Source organism: Myotis nattereri (genome assembly GCF_964212035.1).
Source record: "Myotis nattereri genome assembly, chromosome: 10".
Lineage (NCBI taxonomy): Eukaryota > Metazoa > Chordata > Mammalia > Chiroptera > Vespertilionidae > Myotis > Myotis nattereri.
In genome coordinates this window covers 61,604,335-61,622,606 of record NC_138085.1, presented here as the reverse complement: position 1 = coordinate 61,622,606, position 18,272 = coordinate 61,604,335, and the positions used below count along the sequence as shown (strand labels likewise).

General features: G+C 40.1%; 1 protein-coding gene and 1 pseudogene across 2 annotated transcripts in view; both read right to left on the bottom strand.

Moving 5' to 3' along the window:
• THADA (THADA armadillo repeat containing) overlaps positions 1–10,410 on the bottom strand; it is a 304,865-nt gene extending 294,455 nt beyond the window's left edge. Inside the window, exons 1-8 of the mRNA XM_081101482.1 lie at positions 10,223–10,410; positions 6,898–6,991; positions 6,523–6,617; positions 5,695–5,825; positions 4,197–4,345; positions 4,045–4,077; positions 3,740–3,788; positions 199–386 (exon numbers count right to left, since the gene is read on the bottom strand). Coding sequence (XP_080957608.1) covers positions 199–386; positions 3,740–3,788; positions 4,045–4,077; positions 4,197–4,345; positions 5,695–5,825; positions 6,523–6,617; positions 6,898–6,973 — 721 coding nt within the window. The 5' untranslated portion in view covers positions 6,974–6,991; positions 10,223–10,410. The remainder of the gene's footprint in view (positions 1–198; positions 387–3,739; positions 3,789–4,044; positions 4,078–4,196; positions 4,346–5,694; positions 5,826–6,522; positions 6,618–6,897; positions 6,992–10,222) is intronic.
• Positions 1–18,272, bottom strand: part of LOC308525747 (ferritin light chain-like) — a 1,112,779-nt pseudogene that overhangs the window by 504,493 nt on the left and 590,014 nt on the right. The window lies entirely within an intron of this gene.

Genomic DNA, 18,272 nt, shown 5'->3' with positions numbered 1-18,272 from the left:
AAAAATCCTTCAACCTTATCCCTTGCTGATTGGCACATTTGAAAGAAAAAGCATTAAAACCTTGTAATCCCAGGCCTTTCCCCACTTTGAGGGGCTGAGGAAGGAGAAGTTCTACATCTCTGTTAAGTATCATATATTTCATACCATTATTAGCAAAAATTGAGTGACAATTACAATCATCAGTTTTTTTACACTTACCATCATTTAAAAACTTGGTAAAAATACTCAGCAGTTCACACATACTCTGCCATGTGGGAGAACTGGAAACGTTTGAATTAATTCTCTGGAGGCCTTGAACTTTCTGTACTAACATTACTGAAACTCTAATGCCTACCAATAAGTCATTCATCAACTGCGTTTGAACAATATGATTTCCAGCAAATTTTCTACAATGAAGAAAAGACATCATTACAAAAGAAAAGTCAAATAAAAATGTCACCATTTCTATCACTCTTCAAAATAGCACATTCCTCAATCAAAGGGCCAAATTCCATTTTAGATTATAGCAGACATTTATGCCTTTCTCTTCTAGTTTCATGTACATTCCAATTATGTAGACATTTATTGAAAATTTTCAACACTCTTAACTTGCTGCAACATTTGCCTCTTTCCAGCCAATGACTAGCCTCACTTCTCTTTTTTAGTGTAAGAATAACAAATTAAAAATGAACAACAAATTATAAACGTCAACACTGCCTCAGCCTTGATACACTTTCTTAACCTGACTTTCTCCTGCTTCACCATCACTTCTTAGACACCTTGGCTAGTTCATGCTGTTCTCCATGAACTCTTTATGTTAGAGCTCTCCATGACTCAGACCCTAGTCCTCTTTTTTGTCCATCTAATTCATTCCCCTGATGCTGATCTCATCTAGCTAATTCATTAGCTTTAGATTATAATCTGTATGCTGTCAATTCCCAAATTGTTATCTCCAGCCCAGACCTCTCCTTATAATTCCAGACATGTATCTGAAGCTTCCTACTCACTATCTTCATGTGGATGTCTAACAGACACCTCAAACTGCATGAACCTATCTTTAACTCCAAGCCTGTTCCACCTGCTGGGATCTCTAAACTACAAAAACTTTGTAATCATCCTTGACTTCTCTCTTCATTCCACCCTGTTGGCTCTACCTTCCTTCAAAATATGCCCAGAATCAGACCACCTCCACTGCTACTCCTAGCCTGGCCACTCTCATCTCTCTCCCTTGGGTTACTACAATAGCATCCTAATTGGTCTCCCAGCTTCTATCTTTGCTCCTCTAAGCCAATTCTCAACAGAGCAGAACACAGAGTGATAATATGAAAACAGAAGTCAGGGAAAACAGTTGGGGTTTCTCAAAAAGTTAAATATAGAATTACCATATCACCCAGCATTCTACTCCTGGGTATATGACCAAAACAATTGAAAATAGGGATTCAAGCAGACCCTGGTCTACCAATGTTTATAACAGCGTTATTCAAATTAGCCAAAAGATAGAAATAACCCAAATGTCCATCAACAGATAAACGGATAAACAAAACTGTGATATATACTAGTATATGTATATATGAATATTATTCAGCCAAAAAAAGGAATGAAATTGTAATACATGTTATAACATAGACTAACCTTTAAAATATAATTGAAATAAGCCAGACACAAGAAGACAAATATTGTATTCCATTTATTGGGGTATCTAGAACATGCAAATTCAAACAGACAGAAAGTAGAATGAATACAGGATACTATAGGTTATGGGAAGGGATAAAAAGACTGTGAATTCTCTTTTGGACACATTGAACTTGAGACACATGCAAAATATTCAAGTTAAGATACATAACTGACTATATAAATCTAATGCTCAGGGAAGAGAGCTAAGTTGGAATGATAAATCTGGAAATCATAAGTACAGAGATAATGGCTGATATCAAAGAAGTGGATGATATTAAATAGTCTAACAAAGAGAATTAAAAGGACAGAACCCACATTTAAGAGATAAACTGAGAAAGAAGAGCCTAAAAGGTGACAGAGAAGGAGCTCCTTCTTTGTAAGGCAAAAGGAGACCTTGGGTTAAGGACAGCCCACAGATATTACTCCTACTCTCCCCAGAACCTCCCTGAACCAACACCCAAGGTATTTGAAACATAAAGAGACATAAATACACAAGAACAACAAATAGACAATGAGACAATAATACAATTGTAAAAGCTACAAAGCAGATGGATAAGTCATAGCTAACTTAGCAAAATCAAGAAAAGTGACTACTAAGCCAGAGAACAAATCCAGAAGCTACCTAATTTGCAGGCCCAAAAGCCTAAGAAATTGTGGGCACCAGGTACTTCTTGATGTGGAGGTAAATGTAGGGCTGAAAACAGGAAGACTGACAACAAGTTTGGTGAAATAAAATAAAAACAATGGATCATACCTCCAAGCCAGCAAACAACTGGTCTACCTCTAGGGACTGTAAAACATCAAGTGTCCGGACAGGAAGACAGCACACACAGAAAAAGTAGCAATACCATATTACAAACAGAAATTAGGTAAATATATGCAAAATAAATGCCAAATGCCAGGACTTCAGCATTCAGACCCAATAATCAGAATATTAAGCCAATGGTTTTGAAGATTCTTCCATGGTTAGTCTACTACCCATGCAAAAAGACTGACATTAGGGGTTCCCCAAAGAAAGAGCCCAACTGGTTAACCCACAATAAAACCTGTAATCAACCACACCCATGTGCACAGAAATTCATATCAACTCTCAGTGCCCCATTCTTAAACATGAGTGCTCAGCCTAGGATCACCGGACTTCTGAGGAAAGCTTCTAGCAATAAATATAGCGACCAAAGCAGCAAAGAGAAAAAAAGCAACTTGGAAGAAATAGAAGCTATGTAAAGATAAAATACTTTAAAAAGCTGATATTAATATCATTAATATCTTCAGAAAGATTACAGAGAGTATTTCATCCACAAACTAAGAACAGGATGCTATGAAAAAGAAACTTTCAGGTAGAGGAAAGAGTTCTTCCCTTTCTGCTCTGGCTGGTTTTTCTCAGAGGTTAGAGCATCGGCCTATAGACCAAACGGTCGCATGTTCAATTCCCTGTCAAAAGCACGTAGCTGGCCGAAACCGGTTTGGCTCAGTGGATAGAGCATCGGCCTGCGGACTGAAAGGTCCCAGGTTCGATTCCGGTCAAGGGCATGTACCTGGGTTGCGGGCACATCCCCAGTGGGGGGTGTGCAGGAGGCAGCTGATGGATGTTTCTCTCTCATCAATGTTTCTAACTCTCTAGCTCTCTCTCCCTTCCTCTCTGTAAAAAATCAATAAAATATATATTTAAAAAAAAAAAAAAAAAAAAAGCACGTAGCTGGGTTGCAGGTTCTATCCCCAGCCCTGATTGGGACCAGCGTGGGAAGCAACCAATCAATATGTCTCTCTCACATTGATGTTTCTCTCTCTCTCTTCCTCCCTTCCATTCTCCCTGAAAATCAATGGAAAAAATACCCTCAGACGAGGATCAACAACAAAATAAATAAATAAATAAATAAATTCTTCCCTTTCTCATTTAGTCTCATAGTAACTTATATTTTTAAAAATTAAATGTCAAACCTCTAAAAAGTAAATTTAAATACTCTGGTCTAACATTTATGGAGAGGGATAGAAAGGAGCACATTATAGAACTTTTAAAAATTTTCCTTTGTACAAAGACAATGTACAACTGCAAGTATGCACAAGCATGCAGACATGTAACACTTGCCTATTTTCTTCTGTGATTTCAATTAAACTCTTCTGTAGAAAATGAAGCACTGAAAGGAAAAGAATATACTGATAAAACAGAATTTAAAAACTTTGAACTTTAACTTCAGAACAAGAAAATATTTTAAATCGCTGTTACCTAAAATGATATCATAGTATAAAAGTAGAAATTTAAAAGAAAGGAACATGATATACCTTAGTTATCTGCAGTACTCTATCTACTGCCAAGAAACTTATAAGAACCTGTTCCAAAATGACTCATACAAGCAGTCACCTCTCAGAATAAAATAAAATAATAGGACTTACCATTTTCAAGAAGATTATTAATGCTTGTTATACCTGTGAGAGAGAAAATTAACACTGGTAAGAAGTTTCAGCACCAAAATTAACATCACTTAAAAACAATGATGTAGTGACTGGTGTTAACCAGGAAAATTACTAGAAAAGAGCTGGCTTACCCAACTTAAAGTTCTCCATACAGGAAGATATATTGTCAATTACTTTCCTATAAGAGTATAGATCAGTAGTATTCAATTCTTCCTGAAGACGAGAAGTAAAACTTTGTATGGCCTCAGAAAGAAAAAATTCAGGCAGGCAATTTAGTGAGCTAGAAAAAGAAGCAAATATTGAAAATCGTGACAACTCAGTAGTTGTCATAAGGATATGTGAAGAAGGAGAGGAATCATTACACATGAAGGAATTATTGAACCAGCCCTTTTCAATACTGCCAGAAAATAACTTAGAGTATCCTCAACAGAGTAACCAGAGTGCTATTACCAAAACATCATATTATTCCTCTACCTGAAATCATCCAGTAATGTCCCACCCGAAGTAATGAACAAAGTGCTTACAATGACTTGTAAGACACTGTCGATCTGGTCCCACCGTTACTTCTCATTTGATCCTTGTTCACTATCTCTAGCTACATGGTCTTCCTTTGTTCCAACAACATGCCAAAGCCTTTGCTCTTGCTACTTCCTCCACCTGGAACAGTTTCCTTCAAATATAACCAATAATCATCCCCTCATCTGTTTTGGGTCAATTTCAAATATCACCCTATCACTAACTGAGCAAAGACATCTAAAGTGACCACTATGTTTTAACTCTAACCCTCATCCCATCCTTGGGTCTCCCTACCCTCTTCTCTGCTTTATTTTTCTCTACAGCACTCATACCACCTAATTCTATATATTTCGCTTCTTTATTTTGTGTATTTTCTATTCCTCTTAGAATGTAACCTTCATTCTAGACTTATTCACTATATCCCCAAAGCCTAGAAGAATACTTTGACACATAGTAGGTGATCAGTAAAAATTTACTGAATGAATAAATTAAATTAAATTTTACATCAATTAATCTAAATCAAAACCAGTACGCATTTTTTTCAAATCTGGCTAAACCGTCCTGAAGTTTTTCTAGAAGAAAAAAAATCAAAAATGGAAATATTCTGAAAAAGAAGAGCCACTAGAGCAGTGGTTCTCAACCTTCTGGCCCTTTAAATACAGGTCCTCATGTTGTGACCCAACCATAAAATTATGTTCGTTGCTACTTCATAACTGTAATGTTGCTACTGTTATGAATCATAATGTAAATATCTGATATGCAGGATGGTCTTAGGTGACCCCTATGAAAGGGTCATTCGACCGCCAAAGGGGTCGCGACCCATAGGTTGAGAACCGCTGCTAAAGCAAGCATGTCAAACTCAAAGGCTAACACAGGCCAAATAAATGAGTCATGCAGCCCGCAGGCCGCAAGTTTGACATGCTTGCTCTAGAGAGATGACTTACTCTAACATATAAACTACATTATCAAACTATAGTAAATAAAAGTGTGGTTTTGGTGTATAAACAAACAGTCCCAAGTCTAAAACCAAACCAGGCAAAGAATATTTAATATTGGTTATTTTTTATCAAATTGAACGTTTATATGGCCCAATTCCCTTCCTTTTCTTCTTACCTTGCCAAGACTTTCTTCAAGGGATTCTTTAGACTCAAAGAAAGATAAATGCCTGCTAAAATATCCAGGCAACTTCTAATAGTGGGATCACACATGCCGTTTTTATCTGCCTTCTCCAGTAAAGGCACAATCTATAATCCAAAAAATTCAAAGTCATAGTAATTTTTTAAAATATCAAGCATAACAAAGTAACATGGATTCAACTACTCTTTTAATTCTCAATTATCATGTGAAATATTTTCTACTCCGCATTGTTAAGGATACTGATTTAAACACCTATTTCAGTATTTATTAACTTTATTAACATGCCCCCCAACTCCCACTTTACCCTCCAGACCCACCTCCATTGAGAATTACAGACCTGTCAATGGCTTAAGGTACAGGAATTCTGTAGCACAACTGAAAACCAATAATGCATTTAATTGCTTTCCAAAAAAATATTATGCAAGTTCAAATGATAAATCCTAATATTGAAATACTAGTAAGGACAGTCTTTACATTTTAAATTAACTTTTTAATGTGCCTGCTAAACAAGTTTTGAAGATTCTGATTAACAGAAATCATTTTTTAAAAATTTATCGCCACAAAGGTATGTATAGTTATCACATTATCCTATCTACTTACAGCTCCAATGGTGACAGAAGCCTGAATATGGCTTCTGTTGCTACTTTGAATAAAAATACATACAATAAACAGAAAGAAAAACCTTTTCTCTAATGCTATATTAATATTAAATAATCAGGACTCAAAACTTATCAATTAAATTTAAAAGTCCATAACAGCATGATAATCTTCAAGATATATCCAAGAATATCAATTCGGCCTTACCTGTTTAACATAACGAATTTGTGACACTCCATCGGTGAGTTGTACACAATGTAACAGCAAAGACGCCAGATTTTCTCTTTCCACATCAGCCAAAGCTATATAACATACACACAAAAATTTCTTCAGTGATTTAACAGTATATGGATATGAGTTTGCCTTTGTTACGCATTCTATAAAATTTAAGTATTTATAAACCCAAAACACCAGGCAGAACTTAGCCTGAAACAGTATTTTAAGAAAACCATTTTACATCCAAAACTGAATATAAAGAACATGGGAAAAAAAATAGCAAGTGTGCACATTAGGTGATATGAAGTCCCAGACATAAAATACTCTATTTGCAACCTAGAAAAGAAATAGTCAGAAATCACTTACTTCTCAAAGTTTCAAGGTCCTGATGACAAACGGTCAATGCAGTAACTTGTATTTCTTTCCTCTTCTTTACCACCATTTTAAAAGAAAGCAGCCACTGCACGAAAGAAGAGTTTAAGGTGTTGTCCTAATGCAGTTCCCGAACCTTAGCACTATGAACATGTTAGGTCAGATAACTTTTTGCTGTGGAGTTGTTGTCCTGTGCACTGTAGGATGATTAACACATCCCTGGCCTGTACCGAGTAGATGTTAGTAGCATCTCCCTCACACCAAGTTGTGACAACCAAAAAATATCTCCAGTTATTGCCTCATGATTCCCTGGGGAGCAAAGTTGCTATCGGTTGAGAACCACTGGTCTAAGGATTTCTGCTTTGAAAAAGAAAAACTTTAAGCTCAAGAAGAGTTTATTATTGTCTATAGTTAATTTTACCTAATATAGGCCAGTCTTTGTATTTTAAAATACAGCAAGCCTTCACTTTAATAATAACAAAAGAAACCAGCATGGTTTTCCAAAAATAAAGTCTATCTAACTAACCTCAGTAACTTCTTAGACTGACAGATCAGGAGATATCATAATATACTATATCCTGATTTGTGCAAAGTATTTAATTAAAAAAAAATGTGCATACTGTCCTTGTGAGTTTGCTTTTAGTTAACAGAGTTTATTTTAGTTCCTTGGGTTCATCATGTACTGAACAAATGTACTTGAAAAATACACACTAATCATACCATGCCATCTGGAGAGAAGTCACTAGGGAAATGCTACACAGGGCTCTTTTCTTGGTGCAGTTAACATTTTTAGCAATCTATATGATGCAGACATTAGAGGACATAACATAGTGAATTTGTAAAAGAATGCAATGTTAATTTATAAAAGATACAAAGCTGGGAGGACATGTTGGATGATGGGATCAGGATTAAAAAACAGCCCAATGAACTAGAATAAATTTACCAAGATGAACTAGAAATAAATGTAAAATGCTGCATTCAGATTAGAAAAACATAATATAGAAATGCAGAATGAGGGTGCAGGAGGAGGTGAAATGTGATTTGAAACAGTTCGATATGTTGTTTGAAACAGCTCATTGTGAGCCAACAGCACAATATGACTGCTAAAAAGCATGTTAGAAGTCAGATGGATTAAGGGAGTGCATGATCCCTTGGTCATCCCACAAGTCAGGTGACATGTAGAGCATTAGGTGCAGTGATGGTGGCCACATCTTAAAGATCCATAATGGCCTTGACCGGTTTGGCTCGGTGGATGGGGCGTCAGCCTGCAGACTGAAAGGTCCCAGGTTCGATTCCGGTCAAGGGCATGTACCTTGGTTGCGGGCACATCCCCAGTGGGGGGTGTGCAGGAGGCAGCTGATCCATGTTTCTCTCTTGTCGATGTTTCTAACTCTCTATCCCTCTCCCTTCCTCTCTGTAAAAAAATCAATGAAATATATATATTTTTTAAAAAGATCCATAATGAATAATGGAGCTTCCAAAGACCAACCAGGCGTCTGAAGGGCCTAGAAAGCACTGCCTTCGGAGAAGAGCTTAGTTAATCAAAGGTGGTCTGGAGAAAAGAGGACAGGACAAGTGTCTTAAATGGCGGCTGGACTGGTTAGGAGAAAAGGGGTGTAGATGTTGTTTGTTACAGATTAGAAAAAGGACAAGCTTCAGGGAGGCAAATTTCAGCTCAATTTAGAGGAAGACCTCCATGTTCCAAGTATAGAATGGGCTGCCTTTTAAACAAAGAATTCCCAACATTGGGAATATCCCTTTTCATTTGGACTCCTGTTATAGCCTCCTAACTGGTCTCCTCACTTCTACCCTGGCTTCTGAAAATTCCGTTCTCTTCACAGTCATCCAAGCAATCTTTTTTAAAAACTTGAATCAAATCTAATTACTCTCTCCATCTTTCCAAAGGCTGCCGATTAACACGTAGAATAAAATCCAAACTTGAAACTTTGGCCTTCAAGGACCTAAATATCTGGTCCTGACTTTCCCTACACTTCAAGTTAATCTTCTCTTCACCATCTCAGGGGCTCAGCTCTTCCCGCTGCTCTTATTCCTACCTAAAGGCCTTTGCATGTCCTGATACCGTTGCCTGTTAACGCTCATTCCACCAGATCCTTGCAAGGCTACTCCTTCAGGTCTCTTCTAGAATAAAGCCTCCCAAGAGAACTCTTCTGTGACCATTCTATCTAAAATGCCACCATTCCTAGCCCTGGTTGGGTAGCTCAGTTGTTTAGAACATTGTCCGATACTCCAAGGTTGTGGGTTCGATCTCTTGTCAGGGCACATACAAGAGGCAACCAATGAATGCATACATAAGTGGAACAACAAATTAATGTGTCTCTCTCTCTAAAAATTAATTTTTAAAGTGTTTAAGAATAAGTAAAATGCCACCATTCCTACTCACCCACAATTTCCATTACTTTTTCTTCATAGCATTTACTACTGCCTGAAATGACACTGACTGGTTTATGTGTATATTGTCTGTGCTCCCTAGTCGTAAACTCCATGAAAGCAGCAACTTTTACCTGGTTTGTCCACTGTTTTAATTCTCAATTCCTAAAACAGTACCTGGTGCCTATTAGGGTGCTTGATAAATATTAGGTAAAAACATGTGAATTAATTAACAAACATGTACCAGAGATGTTCTAGAAGTGATGCACGCTTTTAACGGCAGAAAGGTGAACTACCTAGTATCTAAAGTATATTCTATATGTAAGTGACAAGCTAGTCTTGACACTAATGAACTATGGTCCATTTGCAAAAGAAGATCTCAATATAGCAATGGCATGTGAAAAGCCACTTAACATAAAAGAGTAATAAAAATGGAGATCATTGATCAAAGTTTAGAAGGGACAGAGACAGATAACTGGGGAGGCTATTCTCTGGTAAATGGGGAGCAAGTTTGCAGCAGGATTTGATCTTGGGAACTTCGACACTATACAGAAAAAAAGCGCCGAGCTTATGCGCGTTCAATGGGTGCCTACACGTTTGTCCCGATGAATGCGGCCTCCCGCGTAGGGAAACCCCACGCCCACCGAAAGGCACTGCTTAAGTGGCCAGAAGATGCTCAGCAATCAAACTCCTCCTGGGTTCCCGTGGCAGCTTCCCTTTCAACCCTACATCTTCCTGGCTGACTCCCACAAACATTCTCTAGGCAATTTTCCAACCGTGTGGAGTCCGTGGAATGACAGGGCGGGGTGGGGAAAGTATTGGTTAAAATGCTGTCTCCCAGGAAACCTAAGCGACCAGCAATCAGTCCCCCCCCCCCCCCAACCGACACTACATCTCGCGATGCTAAAGAACGGGACTTGGTGTCAGTCACCTGGTGGCCCCTAACCCAGCGATGGAGAGTCACGCGCCACCGCGGGCCTGGCAGACAGGACGCCTGAGATCCAAACCTCGTGCCCGTGGGCGTCAGAGAAGAGTCGCCGCCGCCGAGGTGAATCCCGGAAGCTCGTACAGTTCTACGGTGTCTCGGCGGCTCTCAACGTGGTCTGTCGACTACCGGGTCGCGGCGACAGGAGGGAAACAGGAGGACCTGTCGGAGGAGTCTTCGCGAGAATTGTGCTCATGGAACCCTCCAATCAGGAGTCCGGAAAGGTCGTGATGTCACCGGGGAGCGGAAGTCAGAGTGGAGATTTGGTTAGACTCGGACTTTGAGGAGTGCGCGGTAGCTGCCCTCCGGCGCTGGGACTAGCCTGGCAGGTTGGAATCCGCCCACCTCAGTCCCCGGAGGGCAGCTTAGACTGTGGTCCCCCCCACATCCCAATGGTGGGAACACCTTTTCCTTAACGCAGACAGTCGACCTTGTCCCACTCGGCTTGTTCAGCGCAGAGAGGAGGAGGAAACTGCCTCCGCCACTCGGGAACAAGGAGCCTAGCAATGTAAAAGCCTGCAAGAGTGGGTAGGGGGTGGGGCTGGCTTTGAATTGCAGCCACAATAGGAATCTTGAATTTTGACGAAAATGAGAAATATTGAATGAGCTAACGTACGCCAACGATTCATTCAGCAAATAGATAAGTGCTATTGTCGGAGCGTTGCCAGACGATAGCCATGAAAGTTACCCACTATTTAGGATGCATCGTTTACACGGAAAATAAATACAAAAATTAGGTGCCGAGCACCACCCTAAGAGCTGGGATGGGGGAAAGATCTGGCATAGACGCTGATGCTTTGTTCAAATGCAATTAATTTGCAAAACAACTGAGAAACATTCCAGTTCCCCAAACCTTTAGTCACATTGATGATCTTAAGTTTTTATTATTACTTTTCTGAATTTTATTTCACCTTCGCTTGTTTTTCTTTGTAGATTTGCCACATTTGTATCACTATAGAAAACCTTATTTTATTTGATTTTGAGCTTTTTCCATGGAATCGTTTTCTCTGGGACTTGACTTCCTTCAGAATTGCTTTTGACATTCATCCCCATAAAAGCAAGTCTCTGTATTTCTTTCATTTGCTGTTATCTAGTATTCCGTTGCTTAATATACCACATTCATGTTTCCATTCCTCTCCTTTGGAGATTTGGATTGTTGATGAATGTGTGCAGAACTTTCTCTACCGCATTGTTTTCATAATACTTTTTTACCAGGACAGATAGTAAGAAATAAATTGATCCTATGAACCAGGAGGTCAAGGTTAGATTACCGGTCAGGCACATGCCTGGGTTATGGACTCCGTCCCTAGTAGGGGGCATGTAGGAGGCAGCCAATCAATGATTCTCTCTCATCATTGATGTTTCAGTTCCTCTCCCCCTCTCCCTTCCTCTCTGAAATAAATAAAAATATATTTAAAAGAAAAAAATAAATGCATTATACCTTGAACCAAGTACACATAAATATTTGCATATATACAACTATTTTGTTTTGTTTTGGGAGAGTCAGCAAAATTATGCTCCAGAAACTGGTACTGTCTTTGTAAGCAAATTATTTGGTACAGGTTCACTGTGGGAATTTTAATAATTTCACAAGCCAAATAAGCATACAAAATAATACCTTTTAATAAACCAATTTTAAAAAAAATAACATACTCCAAACAAATGACAGATTAATCACACTATTGATCCAGACAAGGGAAGATGAAGAGAAAAAGTCCAAATTTAATATGAGGTGTACCTTTTCATTTGGGCCAGACAGGCCCAAATACAAGGGGGCAATTTGGAATTTAGACTGTAGTCCTTGTTTTGGGTTGGATCACTAGGTGCCTGGCACAGTCCACACTTTTAACCAGATTTGAACAGAAGAATGGCCACTTGGCCAAAGTAAAAGTGGAGGAAGTGGTAGGTTCTGTGTGTCACATGATCACCGAAGCTCCTCCCCCCGATACAGTGCCCGGTGAGGTCAGACTCCTTCACTAGCTGGGCTGCAGTTGTATTTCTCCAACACCTGAGTAGCAAGCTGTCTGCACATCCTCGACACATACACATTTTTTTATCACAGCCTTTCAGTCACACGTGGTTCTGGTGGATCAGGGGCCAGCTGACAGCTATGGCCTCTTGGGGTGAGGGTAGTATGGCTCAGGCCAAGTGAGAGCTGCCCCTGCTACCCTAGCCCAGGTGCTTATAAGCCTGGACCAAACTTTCTCGGTCCTCTTTCTACTTTGGACAGTGGTGTGAGAATGGGCGAATTCCAGCAGTGACGTGACCATCCCACAGCAGCGTGAGAAATTCGTCCAAACTCAGCTACTTATTCCTGCTCTCAGCACAGATAAACAAGAAGGTCAGGAGTTGAGGATTCTTGGAAGAAATAAGCTGTACTGTCTGCACCCCAACATGCAGGAAAACTTTGTGCTGGTCCAGGAGAAGGAATAAACTTCAGAGGGCCTTAGACTGGAGGGCATATGTATCAGAACGTTCTCCTTAGAGGCAATCATTCACACTCGTCCCTTAGGCGAAGTCCCTACAGGACTCCTTCCCTACCCCACACCCAGAGCTGGCCTGGACCTGGGAACAGCCACATGTGGTCCCTCCTCTCAACAGACCTGTGGAGCATATAGGACTGGGAGTCTCATTCTGTTGATGAAACATAGTCGAATGGGACAAATGGCCAGTGTGCAGTGGTTCTGATGCTTAGTCCGGGGCTCTTTCCATTATATTCCAAACTCCTCTTTTTATATGCAAATGAGGGCAAGCATGTGGTGACACTTTCCTACAAAATGAAATGATGCCATAATTACAAAGAGTTTAGGAATTAATGGTACTAAATGGGTTTAGTGTTGAATTCTGAAGTAGGTGGCCTAAGGTCAGATTTTGCAAGTGTCACCCCTGCCATCTGGTGGTCAAGTGACAATATAACTAAAACAACTGGGTACTGATACTGCCATCTTATAAGTGGGGTGAATGATTTGAATATGAGGCTCTGACTTTTAGGGCCTGAGATGACAAAATAAAATGTTAAATATACAAATAAAGGTCAGAGGTTTTTCACAGTTATTTCTGCTCAGGATGAGGAACCTCATAGTTTACAATGGAAGAGTCCCTTCATCCATTTACTCAACAAATATTTATTAAACGTTGTCTTAAATTGGTTCCCCAGGAAGCAGATTCTAGGCAGAGATTTGCATGAGGGAGGGCTACTGGAGAGCACGCTTGAGAGCAACCCTTGTAAGGGATTGAGGGAGACGACTGGTCAGAAAGGATAGAGCTGGGATGAATTTGCCACAGAAGCTTTAGCCAGTCCTATTAGGAGCTCTGGGGTTGACTTGGCAAGGGACAGAACCTCTGTCCTGCATCAACTAGTTATTGGATCAGACAGTGAGCTGTAACAGCTGACACGAACAGCATCTGGGGGAATAGTGCCTTGGTCCTAAAGTGGGGGGGAGGGGGGGGTCCGGGCAACACATCACAGCATCCATTACAGACCCCTGCTATGTTCTGGGCCCTGTGCCACAGTCTAAGGATATGATGTTGAACAAAACAACATCTCTGTCTTCAAAGTAACCCAGAGGTGCAGAGTTAAAGAATCGACAAACCAACGAATGTTTAAAAAACCAGGAAACAGAAAATTTTAGCTAGAAAGTACATTTCATAAGCTTAAACAACAAAGAAAAATCCAAGCCTTTTATTGATGGCAATTAAGAAGGCTGAAAATAGCTGGGGTGAAAAGTGAGCTCACTCTCTAAAGAAGAAAAAAAGCCATCCAGCAACAGTTCTGGAGAAACTTGCCTGTGAAATGTAACCAAAGCAGTGGGAGATCACCCGGCGTTCATCTGTGAGGGACTGTGGATCCCTTCAGCTCTCCCAAGAACAGGCGACGGGGCTTTCCCCTCTATCCTAGGACCTACACGTGTTCTCAGCTATTGGGATGGAGGGTAGTCTATAGGCAGGGGCATGCTGGTCTTTGGTTGTTTTCCCCGGACATAGCATGTTGGTGCAATCATGAAGAGCAGCTCCTTGGCGCTTGGTTAGGCGGGGCGGGGTGGTCTTGATGCTGATTCTGCTCCTGTCCATTTGGTGCCCACAGTCCGATCCCATGGTCCCAGCCATTCCCTCCTGCACATTGGCTTGTCTCTCCTCTTTCTCCACCTGTAGAATCTTTATTTCAATCTCAGAGAAAAGTACTTGGATTTGCCTGTTACCCCAGCCTGCTACCTATGACAATGAACTCTATACCTTGAGCCTTTAGGGCAGGGGTCCTCAAACTACGGCCCGCGGGCCACATGCAAATACAAATATTGTATTTGTTCCCGTTTTGTTTTTTCACTTCAAAATAAGATATGTGCAGTGTGCATAGGAATTTGTTCATAGTTTTTTTTAAAACTATAGTCTGGCCCTCCAACGGTCTGAGGGACAGTGAACTGGCCCCCTGTTTAAAAAGTTTGAGGACCCCTATTTTGGGGCTTACATATTTGAAATGCACAAAACTTTCTCTACCAAAAATTTCAGAAAAATCATGTAGGAGTTAAAAAGCCCAAAATTGCCTTCCTTGCCCCCTGGCTTACCTGTGGTGTCCATTCTGAGGCAGGAGAGATGGAATTGTGCTAGAGGTTTGGGTGGGGCAGAGGACCATCATGGAAATGCCTGTTGACAGTTCTAACATCTCTTCACAGCTTGAGACACTGGCCTTCAAATGGATGTCTCCATTTGGATGTCCTTCTTCAAACTCTTAACCTCTTTTTGCCTTGCTTCTACCTAACGAGAGTTTCCTTCTGGATTCTCTGTGCCAATTGGTGACCTGAGCAAGCAAAACTCTGAGAGTCTTTCCCTCTAACTAATCATCAAGTTCAAGATAGCTCCCTATTTGCTGTCACTACCCCCATTTCAAGACACTGTTACCAACCTCCCGACTTGTCCCGGTAGAGCAGAGTTTCTTGCCCTCAGCGATCCTGACATTTTGGGCCTGATAGATAATTAATTCCTTGTTGTAGATGCTGTCCTGTGCCTTGTAGGATGTTTAGCAGCATCCTGGCCACCATCCACTAGATGTCAGTAGCACTCCTTAGTCGTGACAATCATGAATGTCTCCAGAACAGTACTGTGTTGAGCCATATTGGAACCTGAGGCAGAAGGGAAATGTGTGCCCTATATACACGTATCAAAATGTCCTCCCATGTTTTGAACCAAGTGTAAAAGTTAATGAAAGTTCTACAACAACAACAAAAAGACTGACTTCACTCCATGCTGATGTAAAATTTGAAGGAGGAAAAAAAAGACACCCATAAGCCATTCCAGAGAAACTTTGCAGGGCCCAGTACAAAATGAAAATACAGGACTCCTTCTTCAAAAATTAATGAAGAATTTCAAGACAGTGACAGGAGGGAATTAAACTAAGTATGGGGCCCTTCTAAGCATGGGGTCCTTTGGAGTGGGGACCGTGTTTAACTGCATGGGTCTCACACCCCTGAAGCTAGCCCCTGAACCCCGCATTACCCGATCTGCACGATAGGAAATGGGACAGCTTTGTAGGTCCTGGGAACCTTAAGCTGATTGGAAACAACTGTTCCCATCGCACAAGAACAGAGTCTTCAAACAAACAACATTGTGGATTTTTGGCATTAACTTTGATCTTGAAAAATCTTTCATTAAACACTGTTTATCTTGATTACTGAGGATTTTAGCACCCTCTTAAGTTTTGCACCCAAGATGAGTTCCTCCCCAATCTGCACCCCACTCCAGGCTTTGTCAAATGTTCCCTGCTGATGTAGGGCAGTGGTTCCCAAACTTTGGCCTGTATCACAATCACTTGGAGGGCTTGTAATAAGAGGCTGGGTAACTCTTAAACATCCTTTAACACAAATCTGCTGTCATCGTCTTTAGAAACCTTTTTTAATCACCTAGATTGAGCTAAGTGACTTTACTTTGAGCTCCCATTGCACATTGAGTATACCTCTCTGTTAGCATTTAACTTTGTATTGAAATGATCTGTTTTGTGAATGTCTCCCTCATCAGATAGCAGGATCCTGGAGGGCTAGGGTTATCTTAATTCCTCTAGTCCCTGTCACAGTCTGTGGCAAACAAGTGCTCCAATAGCATCTAATAAACTGAGCTGAGAAAAAGAATACAACCTCAAATGACAGCTAGGGATGCTGGTGCACTGGTGCACAGCTGAGTCTTCAGAGTCTTGAGGTTTGAGGGTCTGGCTGATAGTTTTAATTGTTTATAAGAATCTAATGCTTTTTTTTTTTTTTTTTTTTTTGCAGAATCAACCCTTACTGTGTTATTGGTAGCCTCTAGATCTTATTGATACAATATTTATGTAAGCTAAGAAAGCAAAAGCTAGAAAAGAAAAATGTGAAGCATTAGTTAGAAATAGTAAGAAATGCAGTCAGAAAGAAAAAGAAACAGAATAGAATGATCTGGAATGACACAGATAGAAAAAGAGCACAAGAGAAAACTTCTTAAATTCAGGAGTGTTTTTCCACTAAAAGATAATTTTTATAATGTTGAAATTCTTCACTAATATCTATTATACTAGAAATATTTTAATAAAGCAGTTGGCTTCATTGCTTTAAAATAGGTTTGAAGAAGCCTATATAATAAAGAGCTGATATGATAATTAGACTAAACAGCCGAACAACTTTCCGGACGTCCTTCCAGATGATCTTCCAGATGAAGCTGGGGCTGTGAGGGCCGAGCCCCTTGCACGAATTTCATGCATCGGGCCTCTAGTCATTTTATAACAGAAAAGAATAGCACTAAACTTCAAAGTACAGAGCCACCATATGAATCTGCTTAAGTTATTTATTTATTTATTTATTTTGAATAGTTGGCTTCTGATGTCATGGAAAAGATGAAATTCGCAACCCCTCAAAGGAGCACATGAGCTGCAATCTGCCATGGAAATGTTGGATATCTTTTAGGACAAAGTAAATCAACATTCTGGCCTAAAAGTGTTACCCATTAAATTTAAAGAAAGGAAGCCTCATGGCAATGATTCAAACTTCAATGTCTCTGAGAAGAAAATGTATTTGTAGTAAGTTTCCAAGATACTGGTTTCCATCATACATCTTTGATGTTTTCCACACCTTTTAAAATATACATATTCTTGTTATGGAGATTTGAATGTAATCTATCTCATTTAAAATTATGACTGTACATTTGTGAAATAAGATGTTGGTAAATACAGAAGTCCTACTTCAAGGAAAGACTTGCTGCCCAGGCTGCTTAGAAGTCAGTGAGCCGACAGCCTCCAGCTGTTACTCCCGTCAGGGTTTCCCCACATTGTTGCCACGCCCAAGCACACACCCTTCCATCCATTTATTGATAAACTGATGGCATTCTTGGTAGGGACTTCCCATGGCATTTCCTGAGGCTTTGGGGGGCCAATATCACAGTTCTCTCTCCAACGTACATCCTACCCTTCAAACAGGAAGTTGGCCCCTAATAAATATCATGCATATCAAGCCCCATCTCAGTTTCTGCTTTCAAAGAAAAAAAATTGGTGACAAATATTAACAAATTTATGAAATGAGACACATTTGTGGTTCTTCACTTCTTTTACTAATCAGTTAGGAGCTAGAATACAGGTAGATGGGTAGAAGAATGGATGGATGGATGGATGAATGGATGGATGGGTAAAATAGATATACCTACATATCTATATTAATAATAATTTTTATTTTCTTAATTTTTATTTATTGATTTGAGAGAGAGAGAGGAGAGAGAGGAGAGAGAGAGAGAGAGAGAGAGAGAGAGAGAGAGAGGGGGCATGCTCCTCCACCCATTCATGCATTCATTGGTTAATTCTGTATGTGCCCTAATTGGGAACTAAACCCAAAACCTTGGTGTATCAGGACGACACTCTAACCAACTGAGCTACCCGCCCAGGGCTATAATAATTTTTACTCTGCAGTTATTCTTTCCTTGATGTAGAAGAATTAGGGGATTTTCCAGTCTTGTCTTCTCCAGGTAATAGAATCGGGAAATTACATTTAGA